This window comes from Uranotaenia lowii, chromosome 1, assembly GCF_029784155.1.
Source record: "Uranotaenia lowii strain MFRU-FL chromosome 1, ASM2978415v1, whole genome shotgun sequence".
In the NCBI taxonomy this organism is placed as follows: domain Eukaryota; kingdom Metazoa; phylum Arthropoda; class Insecta; order Diptera; family Culicidae; genus Uranotaenia; species Uranotaenia lowii.
The window spans coordinates 99,498,839-99,524,752 of NC_073691.1; the positions used below are offsets into that span (position 1 = coordinate 99,498,839).

A 25,914-nucleotide genomic window follows, 5' to 3' on the forward strand; every position below is an offset into this window, starting at 1 on the left:
ATACTACTATTACTATTGACTCTCCACTTAATGTGGTCTGCATCCGTCTCAAATCACCCATCAACCTAACAATAGTCTCGTTATACATCTCACCCCAAATAAGTTTTGACGAATATTCCCATGAACTTGAAGAATTGTATGGAGAGACGAACCAGCCAAAGGCTGAAAGTCTCTTAAAATAAAGAAAAAAAATGTATGGACAGCTACCCCAACCGGTCCTAATTCTGGGCGACTTTAATGATAACTCCACTAGCTGGGGCTGTATACAAATTGACAGAAAAGGTGCATTCCTAGAAAGTTTTTGTTCATATAACAATATTATCCCTCTAAATAACACTATGCCAACAAGAATCGACCCCTCAACTGGTAACACTTCCGCCTTGGACTTGAGTGTTGCTTTCCTGGAGCTTGTCCCAAAGTTCGTTTGGAAAGTCCTGAATGATACCCATGGAAGTGATCACATAACCATTATAATATCCTTGGAACAATCCACACCCCAAGTTGCCACCAGCCCTCGGTGGAAATCGACCGTACCCTTGAAGGATATAATCAACACACCTACGATTCCTTAGCTAAGCTTCTCTTTGACACCGCACGCTTGTACATACCACGTACAACCGGTGTGCCTGGAAAGCCGGCCGTCCCTTGGTGGGGTCCCGAAGTTCGTCAAGCCATCAGGCTTCGTCGAAAAAAGCTCCGTGCCCTTAGGCGCCCTCCAAATGACCATTACAATAAGGAAACCGCGCTTAAAGAGTACAAAGCTGCACGCTCTGCTACTCGAGCTGCTATTAAGTTAGATAAAAACAACTGCTGGAAAGAATTCGTTGAGGAAATCAATCCCAATACCCCATCCGCCAAGCTTTGGGAAAAAATTAAACGGTTAAATGGTTCAAACCGCACCAGTCGATATCATCTTCTGTTGGGTCAACAGTACTCCAATAACCCTGCTCTGTTAGCTGATTCTTTTTGCGAGCATTTTACGTCCGTTTCCTCTACTAGTACTAGTAAACCAATGACGACTCGACCACTATCGATTTGGTGCTGCACTCTAAAAAGTGAAAGGACGATCCGCAGGACAAGACGAAAGAGGATACCCGCAGTTGAAGAACCTACCACCAACCATTGGCAAAATTGTATTCCTTAAAATATTAAACGAAATCTGGCAGAACGGGGTGTTACCACAACAATGGAAAGAGGGACTAATCATCCCCATCCCGAAACCGCAACAGGACCTACACCTCATCAATAGCTACCGCCCCATCACCCTCCTTGACTGTTCAGGAAAATTTTTTTAGCAAATGGTCAAGCGTCGTCTAGTCTCCGTGCTTGAGTCCAGCAACAGATTGGATATAAGACAGTACGGCTTCCGCCCTGGTTGCTCAACAGATGATCACCTGACAGTCCTCGAAAGTATCCTAGACGATGCCCTCGGAAAAAACCACCATGTTGAATGCCTGTCTTTGGACCTTTCAAAGGCCTTTGAACGGGTTCATAGGCACAAAATATTAAAAACTCTCAAAGAATGGGGAATATTGGGAAGACTAGCCCATTTTGTTAAAAGTTTCCTGTCCGACCGTGTTGTCACTAAGGACAACAAAACAATACCTCTAGTTCACACCACCCGCATCTTAGGCGTTTTTGTGGACGACCGACTAAAATTTGTTTCGCAAGCCAACAGAGTCCGACAGTCTTCTATTTCAAAGCTGGGCATCCTTAAAAAAAATGCAGCGCCAGGGGCGCTGGTTTTCGCACATCTTTATTCCGTTTTGTTCACGGGTGGCTCCTACCAACTATGCTTTTGGACTCGGCTTGATCAGTAGAGTACTCTGCGAAGTAGTTCCACCTCCCCGTGGTGCAGAGTGGAAACGTGTCTGCTTTATGCAGATGTACGGCCGAGAGAACTACACCCCCCCCCCCCCCCCCCTTATGAAGACCCTCGCTAACGAATTTTGATTACGACAATGGAATTACTATCGGAAACCGACTCCATTGGTGAAGGTGTGATGCTAAACCGTGCCGATGTACCTGGAAGGCTGGCGGGTCGTTAAGTCACGCCAGTCTCTAACGGTTGCCTGTGGGGCACCGGGACACACCCCACAGTATCCCAGTCCTTGCTGCGCTAAGCAGGTCACTGGCGCAGTGGACCGTTTGTTACCTTGCTATTCGTGGGACTCAAAATGAAAAGAAATTTAAATAAAGAGAAAAGGGACGGAACGGACAAAGGCGAGAGCCCAAATCCGTTCGGCGGGAGTAGCCTTAGGCGTTCGCCGGTTAGGCAATCTGCCAACCCGGTGGACCCGACGGCAACGTCGGTGGAAACACCGTGCGATGATCGGGCGGACCCGTACGAACAAGTACAGGAAGCGCTGGAGGACCTACTGAGCTCCCCGGAACTCCAAGATCCGGGAGCTCCAGTAGAGTTGGTCACGGCCATGGCTGGCATCGCTGACCTTGTGGAATGTGTGAAGGGGAAGTCCAACATCCACAAGGAAATACGCGAGAAGCTAGCCAGGGTGATGCAGCTTTTCATCGCAGCCAACAAAGCTGTGGTGGAACGTCTTGCGGAGCCCGAGGCCAGACCAAAGGAGCGAGGGCCGGCAGAGACCCCTCTGAGGGCGGACACCATCCGCCCGAAGAAGGTCAATGCCTTTGCCCAAACAGAGAGCAGCCTTGCGTTTGCTGGCAACAGCAAACGTAAGAGAGGGTCTCCCGGGGAACTCAGACCCGGTGACCCTAAAAAAAAAGAGCGGAGGATCCGTCTGTCCGGCAGGATGTAAGGAGGTGACCATCCGGGTTAAAAACCTGGATGAAGTCACAACGGAAGACGAACTGCGGGTGGCACTGGTCGAGCAGTGCAAAATCTGCTCTGACCAAATGACGGTTCGTCTGCGGAATGGCCCCCCCAAATCTGGTATGCAGATTGGGCTGGTCAAACTTCCGGTTGCAGCAGCAAACGCCGCACTTAGGTGTGGGCGGCTAAAGGTGGGATGGTCTATCTGTCAGATATCCATCCCCCAGCAACCGGACCGGTGCTTCAAGTGCCTGTTGAACGGTCACAAGTCGTTCGACTGCACTGGGCCAGACAGAAGTGGCATATGCTGGCGCTGCAGCGAAACCGGCCATAAGTCGGCTAACTGCAAAAAGCCTGCTAAATGCCCTGTCTGCGCTGGAGACCACGCTGTTGGCAACCCTAGGTGCCCCGCCTACACTAAGGCGCAGGCGGTACCACCCCGGGCGCCAAGAGCATAGAGGTCGTCCAACTTAACCTCAACCACTGCTACACAGCACACCAGCTGTTGCGGCAGATGACAGTTGAGGAAAAGTTGGACATCGCGCTAGTGGCAGACCCATATCGCAGAGCTGCGAATGGCATTAATTGGGCGACTGATGATGCCAAACTGGCCGCGATATGGGTTACAGGTAGTTTCCCCATACAAGAAGTTGTGGCGACGGAAAACGAAGGCATGGTGGTGGCCAAAGTGAACAGGATCTACTTCTGTAGCTGCTATGCTCCCCCAAGATGGTCCTTGGAGAGGTTTGGCACTATGGTTGACAAGATGGTAGATGTGCTAATGGGGAAAAGCCCCATCGTTATTGCTGGCGACTTTAACGCGTGGGCCGAGGAATGGGGTAGCCGCCTCACAAACCCCAGAGGTCAAATTCTCTTAGAAGCCCTGGCGAGGCTTAATGTGGATCTGGCCAACGTAGGGAATACCAGTACCTACCAAGGTTGGAACGGGAGCGAGTCAACCATAGATGTCACCTTCGGTAGCCCGGGGTTGGTAAGCGATTGGATGGTGAGCGAGGCCTACACGAATAGCGATCACTTCGCGATTCGCTATCGGCTAGGCGGACAGGTAGACGCGAGTCTCGTACAGGAGAACGCCTCTGGAAGACAACGCAGTTCGACCAGAACGTCTTTGTCGAAGCGTTGCACTGGGAGAGGAACCTGGACAACCTGTCCGCGGAGGAACTGACGAGGGTTCTAGCTCGCGCTTGCGATGCTGCGATGCCGCGTAGGGCCAAGCATAAAAGCACTAGGCCACCCGTCTATTGGTGGACGGAGGAAATTGCGGGTCTGCGTGCCGACTGCCATAGGGCAAGACGCAGGATGCAGAACGCAAGGACCCAAGAAGAGCGAACGGAGCGTAGGCCACTCTTCACAAGCGCGAGATCGGCCCTCCGCAGGGCCATCAACGCAAGCAAGAGGGCACGTTTCAAACAGTTATGCCGTGACGCCAACGACTGTCCATGGGGTGATGCCTATCGGATAGTCATGGGCAGAACTAAAAGTGGGGGTGCACCACCTGAAACGTGCCCCGATAAACTGAGAGTCATCATCAATGAGCTGTTCCCACAGCACGATGTTACCCGCTGGCCAACAGTCCCGTATGACTGGGACACCAGCGCTGAAGAACAGATAACGGTGGAAGAACTTCGCGAGATCGCCAAGTCTCTCCAACCGAGGAAGGCTCCCGGACCGGACGGCATTCCGAACGTCGCGGTGAAGGCCGCGATCAGGGAATTCCCCGATATGTTCCGTACATTGTTGCAACGATACGTGACGGAACGGGTGTTTCCTGACACGTGGAAACGGCAGAAACTTGTTCTTCTGCCAAAGCCGGGTAAGCGTCCAGGAGACCCATCGGCATATCGGCCGATCTGTCTACTGGATACAGCGGGTAAGGTCCTGGAGAAGGTGATTCAGAACCGACTTCAGAGATACACGGAAAGTGAGGGCGGACTCTCGGGGAAGCAGTTTGGTTTCCGTCGAGGTCGAAGCACCGTAGATGCCATCCGCTCGGTCATCGAGGTAGCGGACAGAGCCAGGCTGACCAAGAGGAGAGGGCTCCGCTTTTGCGCGGTTGTCACTCTGGATGTGAAGAACGCCTTCAACAGTGTCAGTTGGACAGCGATTGCGTCGTCGCTCATCCAAATGAGGATCCTGGCATATCTGTATAGGCTTGTGGAAAGTTACTTCAACAATCGCCAACTGCAGTATATGACCGGCGAGGGTTTGCGAACACAAGAGGTTTCGGCGGGTGTTCCACAGGGGTCAATACTCGGCCCGGTTCTGTGGAACATCACTTACGACGAACTCCTACGAACGAGCCTCCCATCGGGAGCCGAACTCGTAGGATTTGCAGATGATGTAGTCCTCTTGGCAAGAGGCTCCTCAACAGCGGAGGTTGAGCTACTGGCCACGGTAGCTATCCAGGCAGTGGAACGCTGGATGCACTCCAAGTGCCTGCGTCTAGCCCGCCACAAAACCGAGATGGTGCTTATCACCAACCTGAAATCACCCCAAACAGGTACCATTGCCGTTGGACCGTGCACTATCGTGTCCAAACGCGCAATCAAGTACCTAGGGGTGATGATTGACGACAGGCTCAGCTTCACGAGCCATGTCGAATACGTGTGCAAGAGAGCGGCAATGGCCACGGCCGCACTCACACGAATGATGCCGAACTCCTCGGCCATCCAAAGCAGCAAAAGGCGGATCCTGGCAAGTGTGACCACTTCGATCTTGCGGTACGGAGCAGCGGCCTGGAGGCAGGCCCTGGGAGGAAGCTGTAACCTGCAGCGACTTAGCAGCGTTCAGCGGCTGATGAACCTGCGGGTTATCAGCGGATACCGGACCATGTCGTCCGAAGCCGCCTGCGTAGTAGCGGGTGTTATGCCCATCTCGGTTTTGCTTGAGGAGGATGTCTATTGCTACGACAACAAAGATACGCCCAACGTTCGAGATCTCGCCAATGAGGACTCGATGTCCAACTGGCAGCAGCTGTGGGACAGCTCAACGAGAGGAAGGTGGACCCATCGTCTGATCCCGCACATCGGGAGCTGGATCGGAAGAAGACACGGTGAAGTGGACTTCTATATGACGCAATTCCTGACTGGTCATGGATGCTTCATGAAGTACCACTACCGGTTTGGACATGTGGCTTCGCCATATTGCCCAGATTGTGGTGATGAAGAGGAGACACCCGAACATGTGGTGTTTGTCTGTCCGAGGTTTGAGACGATACGTTCCTTCATATTTGCCGCCTGTGGGCCTGACACGACAGCAGATAACGTTGTACAGAGGATGTGTGCGGATTCCAACACTTGGCATGCGGTCAGCGATGGGTTCACCCGGATCATGACTGCCCTGCAGAGGAGCTGGAACCAACGGCAGTCCGCGAACGGTGTAGGATGACTCCATCGGCGGGGAGCATCTGAGTAGTGTGCGTCCGATCCCCTGATCGAAGCTACAAAGATAAGGCATCATCTTCTGCGTAGCGGAGGTCAGGGGTGCGCCGCGAACGTGTGTAGGATACCCCAATGTCGGGGGGTATTCGAGTTGTGCCGCTTCCTAAGAGGGAAACTGGGGATAAGACTTTACCTTCCTCGTAGCGGATCTCGAGGGAAGAGGGTTAACCACTGTCGGGGGATACCCACGGGTAGAGAGGCTCTCGACGCCGGGCGAGCCTCTCGAGTCGGTGTAGGATGTCGTCACCGTCGGGAAACATCCGAGTCGTAGCGTTCCAAGTCCCGAATGTGTGCCGTGACAGGCGCGAGTCTAGGATAAGCTGCTCTCGATTTGGCACACAACGGGCAGGAAAATCCGCGGGCCAAAAATCCTAGGGTTGCCAACCAAGGGGGATAAAGAAGACCGGACAACGGTCGGAGTAGACTGACCCCATCGACGGGGGGCTGTCGAGTAGAGTGCGTCCGACCCCACGGTTTGAAGTTACATAGATAAGACAATACCTTCTGCGTAGCGGATGCCGTGGGTGCGCCGCGTTCGTGTGTAGGATGCTCCACCTTCGGGGAGTATCCGAGTAGAGCGGTTCTCAACGACAGAAGCTGCGGGGATAAGACTTGACCTTCTTCGCAGTGGAAATCGTTGGGAAAGGGTTATTCCACGTTCGGGGAATACCCACGGGTAGAGTGGCTCTCGACGCCGGGTGAGCTATTCGAGTCGGAGTAGGATGACGTCTTCGTCGGGAATCATCCGAGTCGTTGCGTTAAGTCCCGCGCGTGTGCCGTGACAGGCGCGAGTCTAGGATAAGCTGCTCTCGATCTGGCACACGACGGGCAAGGTGGCAAACTTCGAACCCTGAAGATAAGGGGTCGGGCTTCGAGTCGTTAGAGGAGAGGTCAGGCCTCAAACCTTCAGGCGGAGAGGTTTGTGTGGTCAACCCCGAGTCTTTATGATAAGAGGTCGGGTCCCGAGTCGTAAGAGGAGGGATCAGGCCCCTTACCAACAAGAGGAGGGGTACAAGTGGCCACCTCGAGTCATTACGAGGAGAGGTCAGATTTCAAGTCGTTAGAGGAGAGATCGAGCCTTGAATCGTGCAGAGGAGAGGTAAACCTCGATTCGATGCGAGGAGGGGTCGGATCTCAAGTCATTAGAGGAGAGATCAGGCCTCAAGTCGCGAAGAGGAGAGGTTTGTGTGGGAATCTCGAGTCATTGCGAGGAGATGTCGGTTCTCAAGTCGTCAGAGGAGAGTTCAGGCGTCAAGTCGTAAGGATGAGAGGTTTTGCTGAAAGTGGTCTCGTTAATGAGTATTGCCTTTGAGCGCATTAGCGCGAATAGACCTCCCACTATTGAAGCATAGTGTACTAAACAGTTCGAGGTGGGAACCAGGTCTGCGGCCCCAGGTGGAGTTTAGGGAGTAGGGGGTATACACGGAGTATATCATGAGTCTTCCCATTGTACCCATGGACCCAGAGTAGCAAACTGGGGGGACGCGGTGGCTCGCCGTGCCTTGGAATACAATCCGTAAACCGGGATTTACCACCTGTGGTTACCAACTAAAAAAAAAAATGATCAGTAGAGGAGAAGATCGTATCTATAATAGTCTCGAACCAACTTACAACCAAGCTATCCGTATTATGAGCGGAGCATTTAATAGCAGCCCAATAACATCCCTAATGGCTGAAAGTGGCCAACATCCTTTACAATACGTTCTATCCAAGAACTTCCTACAGAAGCACAACACATCTCTCCCTGCAATAGCTGCTCGTCCCGAACCTAGACAATGCAAATACGATTCGCCAATCCCCCAAGTGGATCTAAGCCTGCTTTCTAAATTACGCGTCCGAGAAAGTTCTGTAATCGCCCAGTCCTTTTTCCTTCAACTCGTCGAGAGAAAATACAAAGATCTTCTCAAACTTTACACGGACGGTTCTAAGTCCGATGATGGCCGTGTTGGATGCGGGATATTTTGTAGTACTGGCAGCCTAGCACTTGCATTACCCTCTAAGTGTTCTGTCTTCAGTTCCGAAGCCTTCGCTATTTTGAAAGCAGCTGAAGACATGTGCCCCCAATCCGGGTCTGTTATTTTTTCCGACTCGGCCAGTGTCCTAAAAGCTGTTTTGGCCGGAAATATTAACACTAAACGTACCGGAGGCGGTCAAACGACGGTTTTAAAACTTTGAAGGATGATTACACCTTATATGATTTTTTTTCGCCAATTTAGCGACAGGACTATTTTTATTTTCAAAATGCAAGTATTTTTGCGTTTTTAAATTTTTTCTAAGTTTTGTGTTTTTCGAATAAGGCGGCATCCATAAATTACGTAACGCAAAAAATGCACTTTTTTGACCCCCTCCCTCCCGTATGTCACAAATCGTAACGCCTAGACGTATCCCCCTTCGAAAATTACGTAACGCTGATAATTACCCCCCCCCCCCCATCTTTTTTCATGTTTTTAAATACTGATTTTCGAAGATCAAAAAAAAATTTAACATATTTTTTTAACATTTTACAAAACGGAATTTATAACTATCCAAATCGCTTCTTAGTACTCATTGATGATAACTCTTTGATAAAACAAATTGATTGTCTTAATCCGAGTTGCTCTGTGCTTGTTCACTGATGATGTACCTTCTTTACTTTAGTTTGTTTAAGAAGTAAACTTGTTACGCAAAATATACTCAACTTAGTAATATTCTTCGGAATAACCAAAATTGCATTTTTTAAATTGATTGAGAAAAATAGTAAAATTTCCGTCTTAAGGTTGAATAGAGTTGTTGTGGGTAAATGTACATATCTAATATTCGGTTTTCTAGCGATTATTTCTTGGATATCCAATACACAGTTTAAGGAGTCTATGTCAGAATCATTAAATAGGGAAGGTTACAAACCAGTTTAATCACGTTGAAACTTACAAATTTTAAGCTGATTCTGGTGGTCTTATCATTCTGCGAAAATGGCATGACATCAAAATAGCTGCGATTTAATAAACTGAAATTTTCAAGGAAAAAATCGTTACGTAACGATGAGCATTCCTCCCCCCTCCCCTATGTCACAATTTGTAACGCTTGAGCTTACTCCTTCCCCCCCCCCCCCCCCCCCCCTAGGAGCGTTACGTAATTTATGGATGCCCCCTAACGCATGTGGTATACCTATTCATACCGCGAGCGGTCAAATGACGGTTTACACTGTTTTCGCTAAAACTTTCTTGTTTCTCAACTGATTTCTTTAAAATTTATAGTTTTGATAAGCCTATAATGTGACTCAAATATGTTTCTCAGGCAGTTTTCAGCTACAATCAATAATTTCAAAGATATTTTAAGTCCAAAAAATTTTTTATGGAAAAACATGCTTCAGGAAAATCGCTATAAATCAGTTATTTAGTGCTCGAAAAAAATTTCACTTAGTGCCTGAGAAAGCTGAAGTTAGAAGCTATATGCTGCACATACGGAAATTTTTATAAATTTTTTTTTGAGGTCATGTTCATAAAAAATGTAAAAAAGTTGTGTAAAACCCGTACTTTTCAATCTAACAACCGCCAAAGCTGTTCCTGTTACAGTAAAGAAAATTTAAAAAGTGAATTGGAAAGGGGACGTAATTTGTCACATTTTGGCATCTTTAGATTTTGTAAAATACGAAATACATAATTTATGACGACTTTTCAAAGGTAGCTGTTTTTCGAACTTTTTATCAATTCGGATTTTTGATACAATTCCTACACCTAAGCTCAGCTTTGCACTGGATTTTGAGTACTTCAACGTGAGGTTTAGGCGATAAAACTATATGCAAAAGAAAGCTAATTTCATACCGGTTCTAGTGATGTAACTGCATTGGCGGTGAAATGCTTAGCAAAAATATGATTAATAAAACAGTTAAGTAGTTTCTGAATTTTGAGAAGTCAGCACAAATTCTTGCTTGGCAGACGGGCGCAGTGGGTGGTAATATCTCAAAGCTATTTTGCACGCGAAGACGGGTGAAAGGAAACGAAAAAACAAACGAGCATTCGCTCAAATTTTCTGGTTTTATTTTCAGAAATATATTTATTATATTTTTGTCAAGCATCGCACCGCCAATGTAGTTACATCACTAGAACCGGTATGAAATTTTCTTTCTTTTGCATATAATTTTTTTGTCTAAACCTTACGATAACATACTCAAAATCCAGTGCAAAGCTGAATTTAGGTGTAGGAATTGTATCAAAAATCCGAATTGATGAAATGTTCGAAAAACAGCAACCTTTGAAAATTCGTCATAAATTATGTATTTCGTATTTTACAAAATCTAAAGATGCCAAAATGTGACAAATTATGTCAACTTTCCAACTCATTTTTTGAAATTTTTCTACTGTAACAGGAACAGCTTTGGCGGTTGATTGATTGGAAAGTAAATTTTTTTCGAGCACTAAATAACTGATTTATAGCAATTTTCCTGAAGCATGTTTTTTCATAAAAAATTTTTTGGACTTAAAATAACTTTGAAATTATTGATTGTAGCTGAAAACTGCCTGAGAAACATATTTGAGTCACATTATAGGCTTTTCAAAACTATAAATTTTAAAGAAATCGGTTGAGAAACAAGAAAGTTTTAGCGAAAACAGTGTAAACCGTCATTTGACCGCTCGCGGTATGAATAGGTATATACAAAGTGTCGGTATGTTTAGTGTTAAGCATCGTTGGATCTATGACTTATCCCGCCTTGCCATCCAGAAAAACATAATCTTGTGTTGGATTCCCGGACACACCAATATCCCGGGCAATGAAGCCGCAGACCGATTAGCTACCGAAGGCAGTCAACAAGAACCACCAAATATACCCATCATCCCTCCCAAAGATGCTATCCACTGGCTAAAGGAACAGCTTTCTCTCGCTTGGAGCCATGAGTGGAACGTATGCCGAGACAAGAAACTGAGAGAGGTAAAAAACTGCACTTCAAGATGGAACGACCGGAAGGCATTCCTTGAACGACGAACCCTGACACGGCTGCGTATTGGTCATACAAGGCTGACCCATGGTCACTTAATGGGAAGAGAAGACTCCCCCGTAAGCCATACCTGTAATGTGCCGCTAACTGTGAACACAGCTTAACGCAACGCTTAATTCACCAACAAGCCCGAACAGTCGGGCAACTTGCAAACAGCCTGCGAGAATTCTTTCCAACGACCCAGATGAGGAGGAAAAAGAAGTCATTCCTTCGTATAAGCAATCTTTTTGCAGAAATGTAAATAGAAAAACAAAACAAAAAGCGACAACAACAAAAAAAACAACTGTCCCGGAAGGAAGAGGGATGAATCATCCTTCGAGATGAAAATCCCGAGAAAAAGAAAAAAAACGGCATCGCGTCAGTGCGACCTCTGACACTACCATCGAGCTTCGAACCGGATGCGCTGGAAGCACACATTGCATGTGGCGATACCTGGTGTCAAAATGACACAATCGCTGCGTCGAGGGACAGAAGGACGAGTTAACATCAGGCCCAGTGATGTGGAGACGACACGACGAGTAAGAAATTCGATGAGTGAATAACAAATTACCGATTGTAAAAATGCACATAACAGTGAAACGATTTTATGATTTTTTGGGTGGACGACCGACTAAAATTTGTTTCGCAAGCCAACAGAGTCCGACAGTCTTCTATTTCAAAGCTGGACATCTTTAAAAAAATTGCAGCGCCAGGGGCGCTGGTTTTCGCACATCTTTATTCCGTTTTGTTCACGGGTGGCTCCTACCAACTATGCTTTTGGACTCGGCTTGATCAGTAGAGGAGAAGATCGTATCTATAATAGTCTCGAACCAACTTACAACCAAGCTATCCGTATTATGAGCGGAGCATTTAAGAGCAGCCCAATAACATCCCTAATGGCTGAAAGGGGCCAACATCCTTTACAATACGTCCTATCCAAGAACCTAACGAATAAAGCCAGCCGCACTTCTAACTTGGAACTTGGAACGTTTTAACCCTTGCCCAACAAGGCAAACTGGCACAACTTGCTACACCCATAGAAGAGGTTGCAAAAATCCAATGCCTATTTAGCACATCTCTGTGCCGATAATGCGCTGAAATGTGCACTGTGCCGAAGATGATATGTTTGAAAAACCGTAACTGGCATAAGGACTCGGCTCCCAACTAAAATGATGCATGACCAGGGTGGATAAAAATCAATGATTTTTTCAAAAAAATCAAAAAAATAAGATTTTTTTGATTTAAATCGGATTTTTTTGATTTAAATCAGATTTTTTTGATTTAAATAGCATTTGTTCTATAAATTGCATTTCAGGAAACTCTTTTAGCATCCGAAGATTTTTTTATCATGTGATAAAGCTGAGTTTAACAACTCTGTATAAGTGTAACATTCATGAATTAAGGTTTTCAACATTCATCAAAGACCAATGTTTTTCAAACTTTATCCACATCGATTCGATTTTGTATCTAACGACTTGAAACGGTTGACGGTTTTCTCGGAAAATTTTGTTAAATTCCTTCGTAAGCTTACTCTTTTGTAATGCATGTTTTCCACTGTCCTCGTCTAATTTTATAGTTTGAATACAATTTTTTAAAGCTTTTTAAATTAAAATGGTTAATTTCATTAACAAATGAGCAATTCCTTTACTGAATGAAAATATTATCGAAATTTTCCAAATACTTTTTAAAGACGGGCTACGAGTTAGAATTTAGCACTCAATCAGCCTTCTTTTTCTCTTGGTTCAGAGAAATCAAAAGACCAAACAAATAGAATAAATTCTATTTCATAACTTTCAAAAAAGTTGAGCGTTGAAACATAAGCAAATCGGATGACTTTATTAAAAAAAGAAAAGAAAATGTTTTTCAGTTTAATTGAAAGAAATGAACAAAAATTTTTTTAGCATACTTGAGCGGACATTTTTGGCCAATGTCATCTTCATACCAAAATATATGCATTGAATTAAATTTGAGTAATATTTATGAAGTATGTCCACGTGGACATTATCCAAACTCCAACCCCCTTCTACGTGGACAAGCTTTCGGCATCAATTACAACTTTTGGAATATCACAAGGAGCAAGAAAAAAAAATCAATTCTTAATTCTCGAGGGGATGCTTCGATGCTTAAAAACGTGAAAAAATGAAGAAAACCATTCCATACTCACTAAATTTCAGGGAATTTTATTCACTTAGAAACTTTGATTTAAATCACTGATCAAAATCAAGTGATTTAAATCGTGATTTAAATCATGATTTAAATCACTTTGATTTAAATCAAATCCACCCTGTGCATGACCACTACATTCAAGCAAAACAAGAAAAACATTTTATAGGATTTCGTTCCTATTGGATAATTCATCCCAGAAACAAGAAAATAAAAATTATAAACCACAGCGCCCGTAGGGAGAATCGAACTCAAGTCACTAACCAAATGGTCTTGCCAGACCGACATCTTAACCAGTGTACTATTTGAGCTTCATGCAGGAAGAGGGATGTTTGTCATAGGCATTCTGCCACCGATCAATCACAAAAGAAACGCACGACAGTGGCTTCCCGGCGTTTAGCCTCCTTTCAAGGTTTTCAATTGTCTTGCGATGGAAACGGGAAAGGGAATGGGAGTGGAGGAAACGGGAAACCCATTGAATGAGAACTGTGCTTTGCTTACTGCCTGCTATTACATACACACGCCACATATACACAGCTGCTAAAGACGGGCAGCTTGGCCGGTGCTTGTTTGCCGGTGAATTGAAGGAATATATTCTTGTTGCTTTTGCTACATACACACGCACAGCTTAGCCGTGGTTGTTTGCCGGCGAATTGAATTGAAGGAATGTTTTTTTTGTTGTTGCTTTTACTGCATACACACGCACAGCTCGGCCGTGGTTGTTTGCCGGTGGATTGAAGGGATTGAATTAGAAGGATGTTTTTTTGTTGCTTTTGCTACATTCACACGCACAGTGCTCGGTTCGCTGGCTGCCTGGTGTTGGCCGGTATTTATTTCCATCCTTCCTCGTCTTGTGATGCGATAGGGAGGGACGTGAAGGCGTTTTTATTTTGTTTCTTTCAGACATACGCAATTCGGTTAGCTTGGGAGATTAATGCCGGTGGGAGCAAATCGAATCAGCACCGATAGCGTTATCTTCTTGTACCAATGATGCTATGTAATTGACTACACGCCATTGGCATAGAGGCTGAATTTTGGGTGTAGAGAGGCTAGCCGCCTCAAGCTTGAAATTCAGGGACAGAGCGAAGTCCGTTGGCCTAATACTGGAGAACACAAGACACAGTCCGGGCAAGTACTGCTTTACTCTGGTATACGAGGAGAAAATGCTACTCGGGAACAAGGAGTTGGTTTCTTGTTAAGCACGCAGGCCTACGCGGTCCTCATTAGATGGGAACCGATAAACGAAAGAATAATCGTAGCCAGATTTAAAACACGGGTTAGAAACCTTACAATGGTCCAGTGTTATGCGCCAACTGACGTTGCCGACTTGCAGGAGAAAGAGCAGTTTTACAGTCAACTGAACAGCGTGGTAGAGAAAATTCCGAAGGGTGACATTCAAATCCATTTGGGCGACTTCAACGCAAAGATTGGCTCCGACAATCAGGACCTTGAGCGCATCATGGGGCGCCATGGTCTAGGACAGATGAGCGAAAACGGAGAACTGTTTGTAGAATTTTGTGGCAACAACAACATGGTGATCGGTGGATCGCTCTTCCCCCATCGACCAGCACATAAGGTCACTTGGGTATCCCGAGATGGCCGAACAGAAAATCAAATTGACCACATCTGCATCAGCCGAAAATGGAGAAGGAGCCTTTTTGATGTCCGCAACAAACGAAGCGCAGACATTGCATCTGACCATCACCTCGTCCTTGGCGAAATACGACTGAGAGTTGCGCGTGTCCAACGGCGCGAGTAGAAAGTCGGGTGTCGATACGACGTCCGCCGGTTGGAGAATCCAGAGGTGAAAAGGGCATACGTTGAACAGCTAGAATCCCGAGCCTCGGAGCTGCTGACAGACGGAACAGTCGAAGAACAGTGGTGAGGAATCAAGAATGCCTTTATCACGACGAGCCATGGTACTCTCGGTAAAGTTTGTGAAAGGAGAAGTGAATGGATGTCGGATGAAACTTGGAGGATGGTCGATGATCGGAGAAAGGCGAAAGTCGGAATTGAGCAGGCATGTTATTTTGTTATTTTGTTTTGTATCCATTTAATCATTGGGATCAACATGTGATCCGTTGATTTGTTACCAAATAAACAAATGTGCCGGGTCAGCCAAAGCAGCCGCCCGCTTACTTTATGCGGAGCTGGAAAAGGCAGTTAAACGAGCTTGTAGACGAGACAAGAGAGCCTGGAAAAACTCCCTAGCCGAAGAAGGGGAAAGAGCCGCCGCCAATGGAGATATCCGATTACTTCATGACATTTCTCGCCGCCTCAGTGGTGCAAGGACTAATGCAAGAATGCCGCTGAAAGACCGAGCAGGTCAGTTATTGACCGATCGAACAGATCAGCTCAAACGATGGACTGAGCACTTCGAACAACTCTTCCGAGTCACGAATAGCGATGGCCAACAAAACCCGCAGCTCGAGGCGCCCACGGTAAGTCGCAATAATGGCGTCAACTCGGAAGCGCCCTCGCTGGCTGAAATAGAAGCGGCAATCAAAAATATGAAATCCAACAAAGCACCTGGGATCGATTGCATCCCTGCTGAAATGCTGAAAGTCGACCCTGCGCTATCAGCACAAATGTTGCACCGTCTTTTCGCTGACATCTGGGATACTGCAACATTCCCGGCCGACTGGATGCAGGGTATCCTCGTAAAGGTCCCGAAGAAAGGAGACCTGACAGAGTACGGTAACTGGCGAGGCATAACGTTGATCTGTACAACCCTCAAAGTACTCTGCAAAGTGATCCTGAACAGGATCCAGGAGAAAATCGACGCTACACTCCGACGGCAACAAGCTAGATTCCGATCCGGACGATCATGTGTGGACCACATCACAACGCTGCGAATCTTACTGGAACAAATCAACGAATTCCAGGACTCTCTTCTGCTGGTGTTCATTGATTTCGAAAATGCATTTGACCGACTTAACCATGAAAATATCTGGGCGGCTCTAAGGCGACGAGGGGTCCCAGAGAAACTGGTCCATCTCATCGAAGCACAATACGAGGCATTTTCGTGCAAGGTCTTACACGACGGTGTCTTGTCCGAACCAATCCCGGTAACTGCTGGAGTGAGACAAGGATGTATCTTATCACCGCTGCTTTTTCTAATCGTAATGGATGAGATTCTGACTGGATCGATTGACTGTGCTCCGAACCGAGGATTGCCGTGGAATCCTTCAACAATGGAGCAACTTAACGACCTTGACTTGACTGATGATATTGTATTGCTCGCCCGAACACAACCGGACATTCAGAGCAAACTCGACGACCTTACCGAAAGTTCCAAGGCAGCAGGTCTCAAAGTCAATGTCGGAAAGACCAAGTCGATGGAGATCAACACAGTAAATCCCTCCAGTTTCATGGTAGCTGGGCAACAAGTTGAGAAAGTGGAGTGCTTCCAGTATCTTGGTAGCCAGATAACGCCTGATGGTGATACCAGGAAAGACATCGGAACCCGGATAAGAAAGACCCGTTTCGCATTTGCGAGTCCCCGAAACATCTGGCGGTCACGCCAGATCTCTCTACGAACGAAAATCCGAATCTTCAACTCAAACGTCAAATCCGTATTGCTGTACGGGTGCGAAACTTGGTGCACATATGCGGTGACGACGCGAAAACTGCAAGTATTTGTAAACCGCTGCCTGCAGAATATCATCCGCGCTTGGTGGCCTGACAACTGGATCTCGAATGAGGAACTACATCGCCGGTGTCATCAAAGGCCGCTAGAAATCGAGATTCGGGGACGTAAGTGGAGATGGATTGGGCACACGAAAAGATGAAAACGAGATTTGCAGAGAGGCGCTAGATTGGGATCCAGAAGGGCATCGAAGAAGAAGCAGACCCAGAAACTCGTGGCGGCGAAGCTTAGCCGCTGAAATCCGAACTGTCGACGAGAATCTGGACTGGGACCAGGTGAAGACGCTGGCTCCGGATCGTCAACAGTGGAGGTCTTTTACCACGGCCCTATGCATCGGAGGATCGGCGCGGGATCATTAAGTAAGTAAGTAAGATGTCACTTCTCTTATATACAGGTTCACCACTGGCAGCCTAGCACTTGCATTACCCTCTAAGTGTTCTGTCTTCAGTTCCGAAGCCTTCGCTATTTTGAAAGCAGCTGAAGACATGTGCCCCCAATCCGGGTCTGTTATTTTTTCCGACTCGGCCAGTGTCCTAAAAGCTGTTTTGGCCGGAAATATTAAGCATCCTTGGTTCTATGACTTATCCCGCCTTGCCATCCAGAAAAACATAATCTTGTGTTGGATTCCCGGACACACCAATATCCCGGGCAATGAAGCCGCAGACCGATTAGCTACTGAAGGCAGTCAACAAGAACCACCAAATATACCCATCATCCCTCCCAAAGATGCTATCCACTGGCTAAAGGAACAGCTTTCTCTCGCTTGGAGCCATGAGTGGAACGTATGCCGAGACAAGAAACTGAGAGAGGTAAAAAACTGCACTTCAAGATGGAACGACCGGAAGGCATTCCTTGAACGACGAACCCTGACACGGCTGCGTATTGGTCATATAAGGCTGACCCATGGTCACTTAATGGGAAGAGAAGACTCCCCCGTATTCCATGCCTGTAATGTGCCACTAACTGTAAACACAGCTTAACGGAATGCCTAATTCACCAACAAGCCCGAACAGTCGAGCAACTTGCAAACATCCTACACTCAGAAAAATACTATTATGTATGCCATAAGATTCTCTTATGAAGTGGCGCCATAAGAAAAATTAATGAAATTCATAAGATTGTCTTATGACGCGAATGAATTCTGAAGATGAACGCCTACTTCAATGAGAGGTTGTTGCTTTTCATAAGAGATTCTTATGGAAACAGTAAATCACTTTCTAATAAGAAAAATTCTCGATATTTCGTGCTGAAAACATTCACTTTATTGTTTGCCAAATTCGTTTAAAATTAAATCCTGCATTGTCACCATCAGCAGCGCATTAACAGACGGCTCCATCAAAGTTTTTTTTGCCGCATCTAAATCTTCGACCATTCGTTTTTTGCCGATCAGCTTGCTGAAAAGTAAACAAATAATTTATTTTAGTTTACTAATATATTCAACGTTCACACCAAAACATCAAATCGAACTTACCATTCCGGAGATAACAATAACATTTAACATTAAAGGAAAACTATAATAACTATGAACTGGCGATTGCTCCGTACTGTTAGATGATGAAAAAAAAACTGATGCTATGAATGAATGTGTTCATCATTTTTTCACAATGCCGTTTCTTCTATTTTTCATAAGAACATCGTATGAAAACTGAAAGAATTTCATAAGACTCTTATGAAAAATTAGTTTGGACGCAAAAAAGTGGTTCATAAGATGTATCTTATGAAATTTATAATAAGATTTCCTCTGAGTGTACGAGAAATTCTTTCCAACGACCCAGATGAGGAGGAAAAAGTGCTGTCATTCCTTCGTATAAGCACAGAGAACAGAGTTCGAGCTGGAGCTCAACACGTGTGTGTGAATACCAACCTAAGTTTCAAACCAAATGCGTAAGTGGACTAACATACATAAGATGTCGCTACCGGTACACCTATTATTGTTTTCATTTTTTCGACACGCTTAGAAATTAATACTCACCGCTTATCTCAAAGGAGGCCAGTGCAATGTATGACAGTAACACAAATTTTGGTGTAATAAATTTTAAATCATCATGATTTAAAAAAAAATGCAAATCATATTTCAATTACAATTGAACGCTGTCATATGCCCCATATTGTTCAAACAATTTTGGCTCTGAATTGAAAGTTTAATTCCAAGTGTTATAGTATGTGTTATAATTGTTATAATTGTAAACTATGGCTCGATATTCTGGTTGATGTTACCTGAGATCGATAGATGAGGACTTGTAACTCAGGGTTAGTAATCAGTAGAAATGATTAAAGTTATTTATAAACATGAATTACAAGATAACATCAACCGGAATACCGACCCATAATTAACAATTATAACATTTATGTTCACATTCTCTGTTCTAGAAAACTATTTACTGACAGCCATACTTTAAAACTTGGAATTCAACTTTCAATTCAGCGCCAAAATTGATTGAACAATATGGGGCATATGCTGGGACATATGACAGCGATTAAAGTATGATTGAAATATGATTTGCATTTTTTTAAAAATCAAGATGTTCTTAAAATTTATTACACAAAAAGTTGTGTTACTTTCATACATTGCAATGGCCTCATTTGAGATAAGCGATGAGTATTTATTTCTAAGCGTGTCGAAAAAATGGAAAAATATGTGTACTGGTAGCGACATCTTATGGATGTTAGTCCACTGACGAATATGGTTTGTAACTTAGGTGGGTATTCTCACACACGATTTCAACAAATTTTTGTTCGGGGCCCGATGTCTGTTCTCTGAGGTATAAGCAACCTTTTTGCAGAAATGTAAATAGAAAAACAAAACAAAAAGCGACAACAACAAAAAAACAACTGCCCCGGAAGGAAGAGGGATGAATCGTCCTTAGGGATGAAAATCCCGAGAAAAAGAAAAAAACGGCATCGCGACAGTGCGACCTCTGACACTACCATCGAGCTTCGAACCGGATGCGCTGGAAGCACACATTGCATGTGGCGATACCTGGTGTCAAAATGACACAATCGCTGCGTCGAGGGACAGAAGGACGAGTAAACATCAGGCCCAGTGATGTGGAGACGACACGACGAGTAAGAAATTCGATGAGTGAATAACAAATTACCGATTGTTAAAATGCACATAACAGTGAAACGATTTTATGACCCCATAGTGACATGGAAATGGTTTGAAAAAATTGAACATGTGAATTATTTCTCTAGATATTTATTGGGAACAAAATGATTTTTCCCATTCGTTTGCCTTCTATCTATTAATTCCCTGAGCTAGCCTGGCAGCGAGAAGAAAAACTTCACTTTTCTCCTCTAAACCAATCTTCTTCTTACAAGCGTTAAAAACATTTAAATTTAAAAATTGTAACCAAGTAAGTCTGGAACACTTTACGGAGCACGTGTGAATACAGCGTGGTCATTTAAAGAACTTAAAGGACATTCGACTAGTTCGAGCTGGAATAGGGAAGAATGACCCTAGCATTTAAACTCCCTTGAAAAAAAAATCGAGCTGGAAGGACGATGATGTTATTGCCGATAACTTATTGGTCAGTCTCTTGGTAAAGTGATCTAATGATCTTGCTTGGGTCTGAGGTGTCGTCGGGTGTGACTGATTTTTTTTTTCGTTCAAATATCCCATCATCATTGAATACAGTTTCATAAATCTTACCTCATGATCACTGTTGCTTTTGTTGGGTGAAACCTTAATTGATGCATTTCTAATTAATTCCAAATCTACATCAATTATCGACAACACATTTAAGTCGTTGTAAGACCATTTTGGTAACTTACACGAACGACCTATATTTTCATTTCTTAAAAAGTCTCTAAGTGATGGCATCAGCATAATTCTGTTTTCATAATGATATTTAATATTGGGTGGTATCGTTAAACGCCCTCGTATCTTTGCCTTTTGTTTGATACGGAAAGGTGGATTGCGCCGGTGTATTTTACGCAGGAATTCATTTTTAACTGTTTCTTGATCAATGGATGATTTAAATTTATTCCATAGCCGAATCCTTTCGGTAGCTGACACTGAGTTTATCAGTTTCCAATCCTGAAAAAAAAATAAAAAAAATTAGGTAAAACAGTAGCGATTATTTTTCAGCGAGCATTCAGCACACACGTCAGCACATATGTACACAGTAAATTTTTGCATCGATTTCCAGCAAAAAAAATTTGCTGGTTTTTGTCCCGCTGACTTTCCAGCAAAATTTCCAGCAATTTAAATTGCTGGTTTTGCTGGTTTTTGTCCCGCTGACTTTCCAGCAAAATTTCCAGCAATTTAAATTGCTGGAAAAAACAGCAAACGTTAATGCTGGTTTCCAGCAATTCAAATTGCTGGAAAATCAGCAATCCAGATTGCTGGAAACCAGCTATTTCTTTCAACACAACCGGCAGTATTTAGTATGAAATTTATATTCAATTCAAAATTAAAGTTTAATATTGGCTGTGCATATAATAAGCAATAAAAAAAATTATTTTCTCCCATTTTCAATAAGGGATTAATTTATTTTCCAAAAAAAAACTTTTTTTTCACAACTTTCACACCGGCTCTGGGGTGGCCGTTTTGTGCCAAAATGTTGATCATCCGCCACCTGTAAAAATAGTGTTGATGAGTATCTTCTATGGAATATATACCTGTACAATAAAAACTTACCCTTGACTTGATACCTGATTGCTAGAATATAGAGGAAAATAAAATAATTATATTAATTTAACCTTAATTCGTAAAATAGAATCTCACCTTACTTCAGCGTACGAAACAAAAACAAACTCCAAATTGACAACTCGATTGCTGATTTTCCAGCAAACTAGATCAATTGCTGGAAAGTCCAGCAATTTGAAAACCGATTGCTGATTTTTCAGCAAAAATGACAACCCGAGCAGACTTTGATGCCCAAAACGATAGTAAACTGAGACCAAAATAAGCTGTTAATGGCACAATGACAGCAACTTTTGCTGTTAACTTTTGCTAAATTTGGTATCATTATGGCGTCAGAAATTTTTAGTTGATAGCATGCTAAAACCAAAATGAGCTAACAACAGCAAAATGTTAGCGCACAATTTGATGCAGATTTTTGACTGATAGTAAAACTAGGTTAAAAAAAGCTTTCATTCATTACGAGTTCATTAATCTGAGATCTAAATGATTGCATAATTTGATGTCAAATTTTCCTATTAGCAAAATTTAACATTTTAAATTTTTTCAAAGCATAACAAAGTGGTATTGTTTTCTTTAAAACGAAACAAAAATCTAAATTGCATTTAAGAATCGAAGAATTTTTTTTAAATCTCCTGGAATATAAAAACCCTACTGCTACTGAAACAGCGGCAAAATAAGCTACATTTTCGAGATGCTAGAACGATGCAAGGTATCTTCAAGGTAGTTTTCGATTTTCCTTATAACAAAGCTAAATTTAACTAGAAGAATTACATAATTTGATTCTAAGAATTATGAATTTCAGCCAAATTACTGATTCTGCTCCCTTTTGTGTCAACAATATTCAATATGGAAAAATTGTTAACTAGAAGTATTTTGTAAACTATTTCGAAAAGTTTCTTAAAATAAATCAAAGTGGGGGATTTAATTTGATATCTTTCTTGTAATTTATCAAAAACTTGATATTTTTATAATAAAACCTATTGTGAATATTTTTTAAGAATTTTAAATTTTAGCTACTTTTAAACTTAAACTTATAAATCAAGTTAAAATGCATGAACAATAAATCTAGCGATCAAATGAAAATATAAAAATCATGGTTTGTTTTTATTAATAAATCATGTCATGAAACTTTTGAATTTTTAGATGATTTCTTTCGATAAAACTTATCCTTATTAACAAAAGCCATTTAATCACCGTACGGAGAATTTCAACCATCAATTGAGTCGCAAAATTTAAACGAGTCATAAACTTTAAGCAGATCAGCAAAATGAACTTCAATCAGATTATATTTATATGATATCAGCATCATGTCCCGTATGTAGCTTTCAAGAACTTTACTTCATGTTTGAACACAGTGTTTTTTTAACCTTAAATGGTTTGTTTTCCAATCTTGAATGGTTATTTAAAAACGAGTGTGTAGCAGACGAGTGAATCAAAACAAACACAAAAAATCTTTTGTGCCAGTAAGCATCGCTATTTACGTTTCGTATCAAGGAGTTAATCCGCAATTCCATCGGACCAACCGCGACGATTAAGAAAATGGCCCCTAAAGCTGCCCGGGAAAGGACGGAAACACAATCCGTTATCTACCGGGAACGACATCATCTTCAATTTTCCAGGAAACTAGGTCGAAAAACTAATGGTAGGTACATTATGTGAGATGATCTTATTAATTTCATATTAATCTGCAAGTGTAAATAATTCCGCTGGCAGACTATAAAACAACGAGTGGTGGTATCACATGTTGTCGGCGGAGCCGATGATCCGTTTCCTACTGGCCAGCCATCCACATCAAACGTACTCAGTCGAAAGTGGATCAAACGACCCTACAATCGCAGACGGCATTCCTGGAGCACTTGAAATCTTCGTTGTAAGGTAAGTTACAAAGCTTGTTAAACAAAAATTAATATTCCGCTGAAGGCATATCTAAGAATGTCAAACGTTTATTTCATTATTTGGCTATTACTAAACAATCACACTGCCCTTTTTTATCGACAACTTTCGCATTTTGAAAACAAAGGAACTTTTTTCTTCAAACAAAGGCGCATATCATCACATTTTGGTTGTGTTTTTTTATGTACAGCACTCGCTCGCTAATCAGATAGGCTTGGCGATCGAAAACTTCTTGAAGTTCAGAGCGAATCTAGTTGGAATTTATAATCGGACGTTTTGTTAGAAAAAAAAAGTCGAATAATTGAATTTTCCTGTAAAGCTTATTTCTCTGCTCAGACGTTTCCTTACACCAGTCGTTGAACTTTCCATGTATCGACCAATTTTTCGTAGTAGAGCAGTGTAATTCAACAGCATTGTTGTTATCATATTCTTTTTTTTATTTATTTGTGTTGCTCTCAATTTACCTTATTGAATATCAATCTGTCATTACTGTATCAACCCTTCGGTCCCAACAGAGTCCGATTAGCGAGAAAGTACTGTACAACAACCTAATCGAAATCTTTGATGTATGATTATACATTCAGGCGTTTAGCTGAATGGTTCAGTGTAACGACTGAGTCAATAGAAAATAAGATAAAATAAAACAAACCTTATTGTTGTCCATTGCCAATCCAAAGGCGTTTAAAAATGATGCAATTTAAACCATACATAATTTTCTCTTATTTCCGCTTTGGATAGTGAGCGAGCAAATTTAACATAATTGTAACGAAAATTTTGGTTTGTTTTTAACTAATTTTTACGAACCATACTACAGGAATCCAGGTATTGTGACGAATGAGCCAAAAATATGCTACGGCGGAGGTGTTCTTCTGGTGCATCCAACCAAATGGATTTCGACTCTGCTCAATAGTTCACTCAATTGCTAGGACTCTCACGGATGCAAGTTATGAGTAAGTTATTTCGACACACACACCCTTCTATAATCTTAAGGCTGAATTATGTTTTAGGACTATCGACTTCAGCATCATGCTAAAGATGAACACCTGCTGCTTCTTCTGCACAAATGAAACAGTAGGTGTTCATCTTGATCAACTCTGCTGATGCTGCATGGTGGAGATGAAGAAGTTGGGAAGCGAGGGACAGATAGTACGTTCCTAAAGCGGGACTCGAAGAATGTTATTGGTGTCGTCTCGCAAGTAGGTCCATACGATCTTTTCATACACACATCAGGCTGATCAACCTCCATTCAGGTGAGTCTTGTTTCAACGGGTTATAAACTTATTTCAATTAAACATGCTGCCCCTACTCTGATGCCAGTTTCATATTCAAAAATTTTGAATTGTGATCATAATTTTTTAAACATACGAAAACTGTTAATTTTCTTCTGGATTTTTCGGTCTATTCATTCCCGCGAAAACCTTTAGGAGAATGTTTCTAGGTTGTTAAAATAAATCGTAAGAACCGAACCAAATTTGGGCTTTGCCACAATTTCTATAATCTTTTTTTTCGTGATTGAACTGCAATTCGGGTACTTTATTTTTTTTTTTTTGAATGAACTCGCTTAACGATTCTAAAACAATTGGTACTTAAGTATATTTTTGCACACCACAATACTTTCTTATAAGTACTTTGATAAGAAGATCTCCTGAGGTTCTCCTTACGTTAATAAAATACTAAGGGCTGTCCCAACGGTAGATGCAAAACACGGTTTTCGACCACGCTAAAACATTTCGGCTGGCACCGGTGGCGTATATTGCTGTTTTAGCACAGTTATCGATTTCAAAATTCCCAACAGTTATACGCATTTGTTCCAAATTCATGCAAATTTGGAACAGGATTTCAAAATATACGACAGACCGATTTAGTTCACGGTGAGAAAATTTTAGCCAACAATGATTTCTTTCACACATGTTTGGGTAACATTGGGTGTGATAATAGTTTCTTTTTGAGATATTATTTGAATGTTTTTTTTTCGCTTCAACCATCCTATACGTAACATAAATTGAGAATAGATGTTAATAAAAACCATATCAAGTATAAATAATAGATGTCACATTATTCTCGATTTAATATAATTGAATAAAAAGCTTTTCATTTGGGTCGACGAATTAGTGAATCCAGTCAGCGTTCTAAAATTTGAAAAAAATAAACGAAAAGAAAATTTTAATACTTTTTGGATGAGGTAAAATAAATGTTTATTGTTTGTTCTATAATTTTTGTTTTATTTGAGATATTGAGAGATTTTTAGTTTCGTATGGATTGCTCGGAGTTTTCGTCAATATTAGCATATTTTTCTGTATCCATACATAAATTTACAAATTTACAAATTTCCTTTGACTTTGGGATGAACATTTCTCG

At 42.9% G+C, this 25,914-nt stretch overlaps 1 protein-coding gene across 6 annotated transcripts in view; it reads right to left on the bottom strand.

Moving 5' to 3' along the window:
- LOC129746975 (PHD finger protein 12) overlaps positions 1 to 25,914 on the bottom strand; it is a 141,071-nt gene that overhangs the window by 26,300 nt on the left and 88,857 nt on the right. For all 6 annotated transcript variants that reach the window (XM_055740967.1, XM_055740985.1, XM_055740977.1 and 3 more), the window contains exon 4: positions 20,668 to 21,054. In XM_055740967.1, coding sequence (XP_055596942.1) covers positions 20,668 to 21,054 — 387 coding nt within the window. The remainder of the gene's footprint in view (positions 1 to 20,667; positions 21,055 to 25,914) is intronic.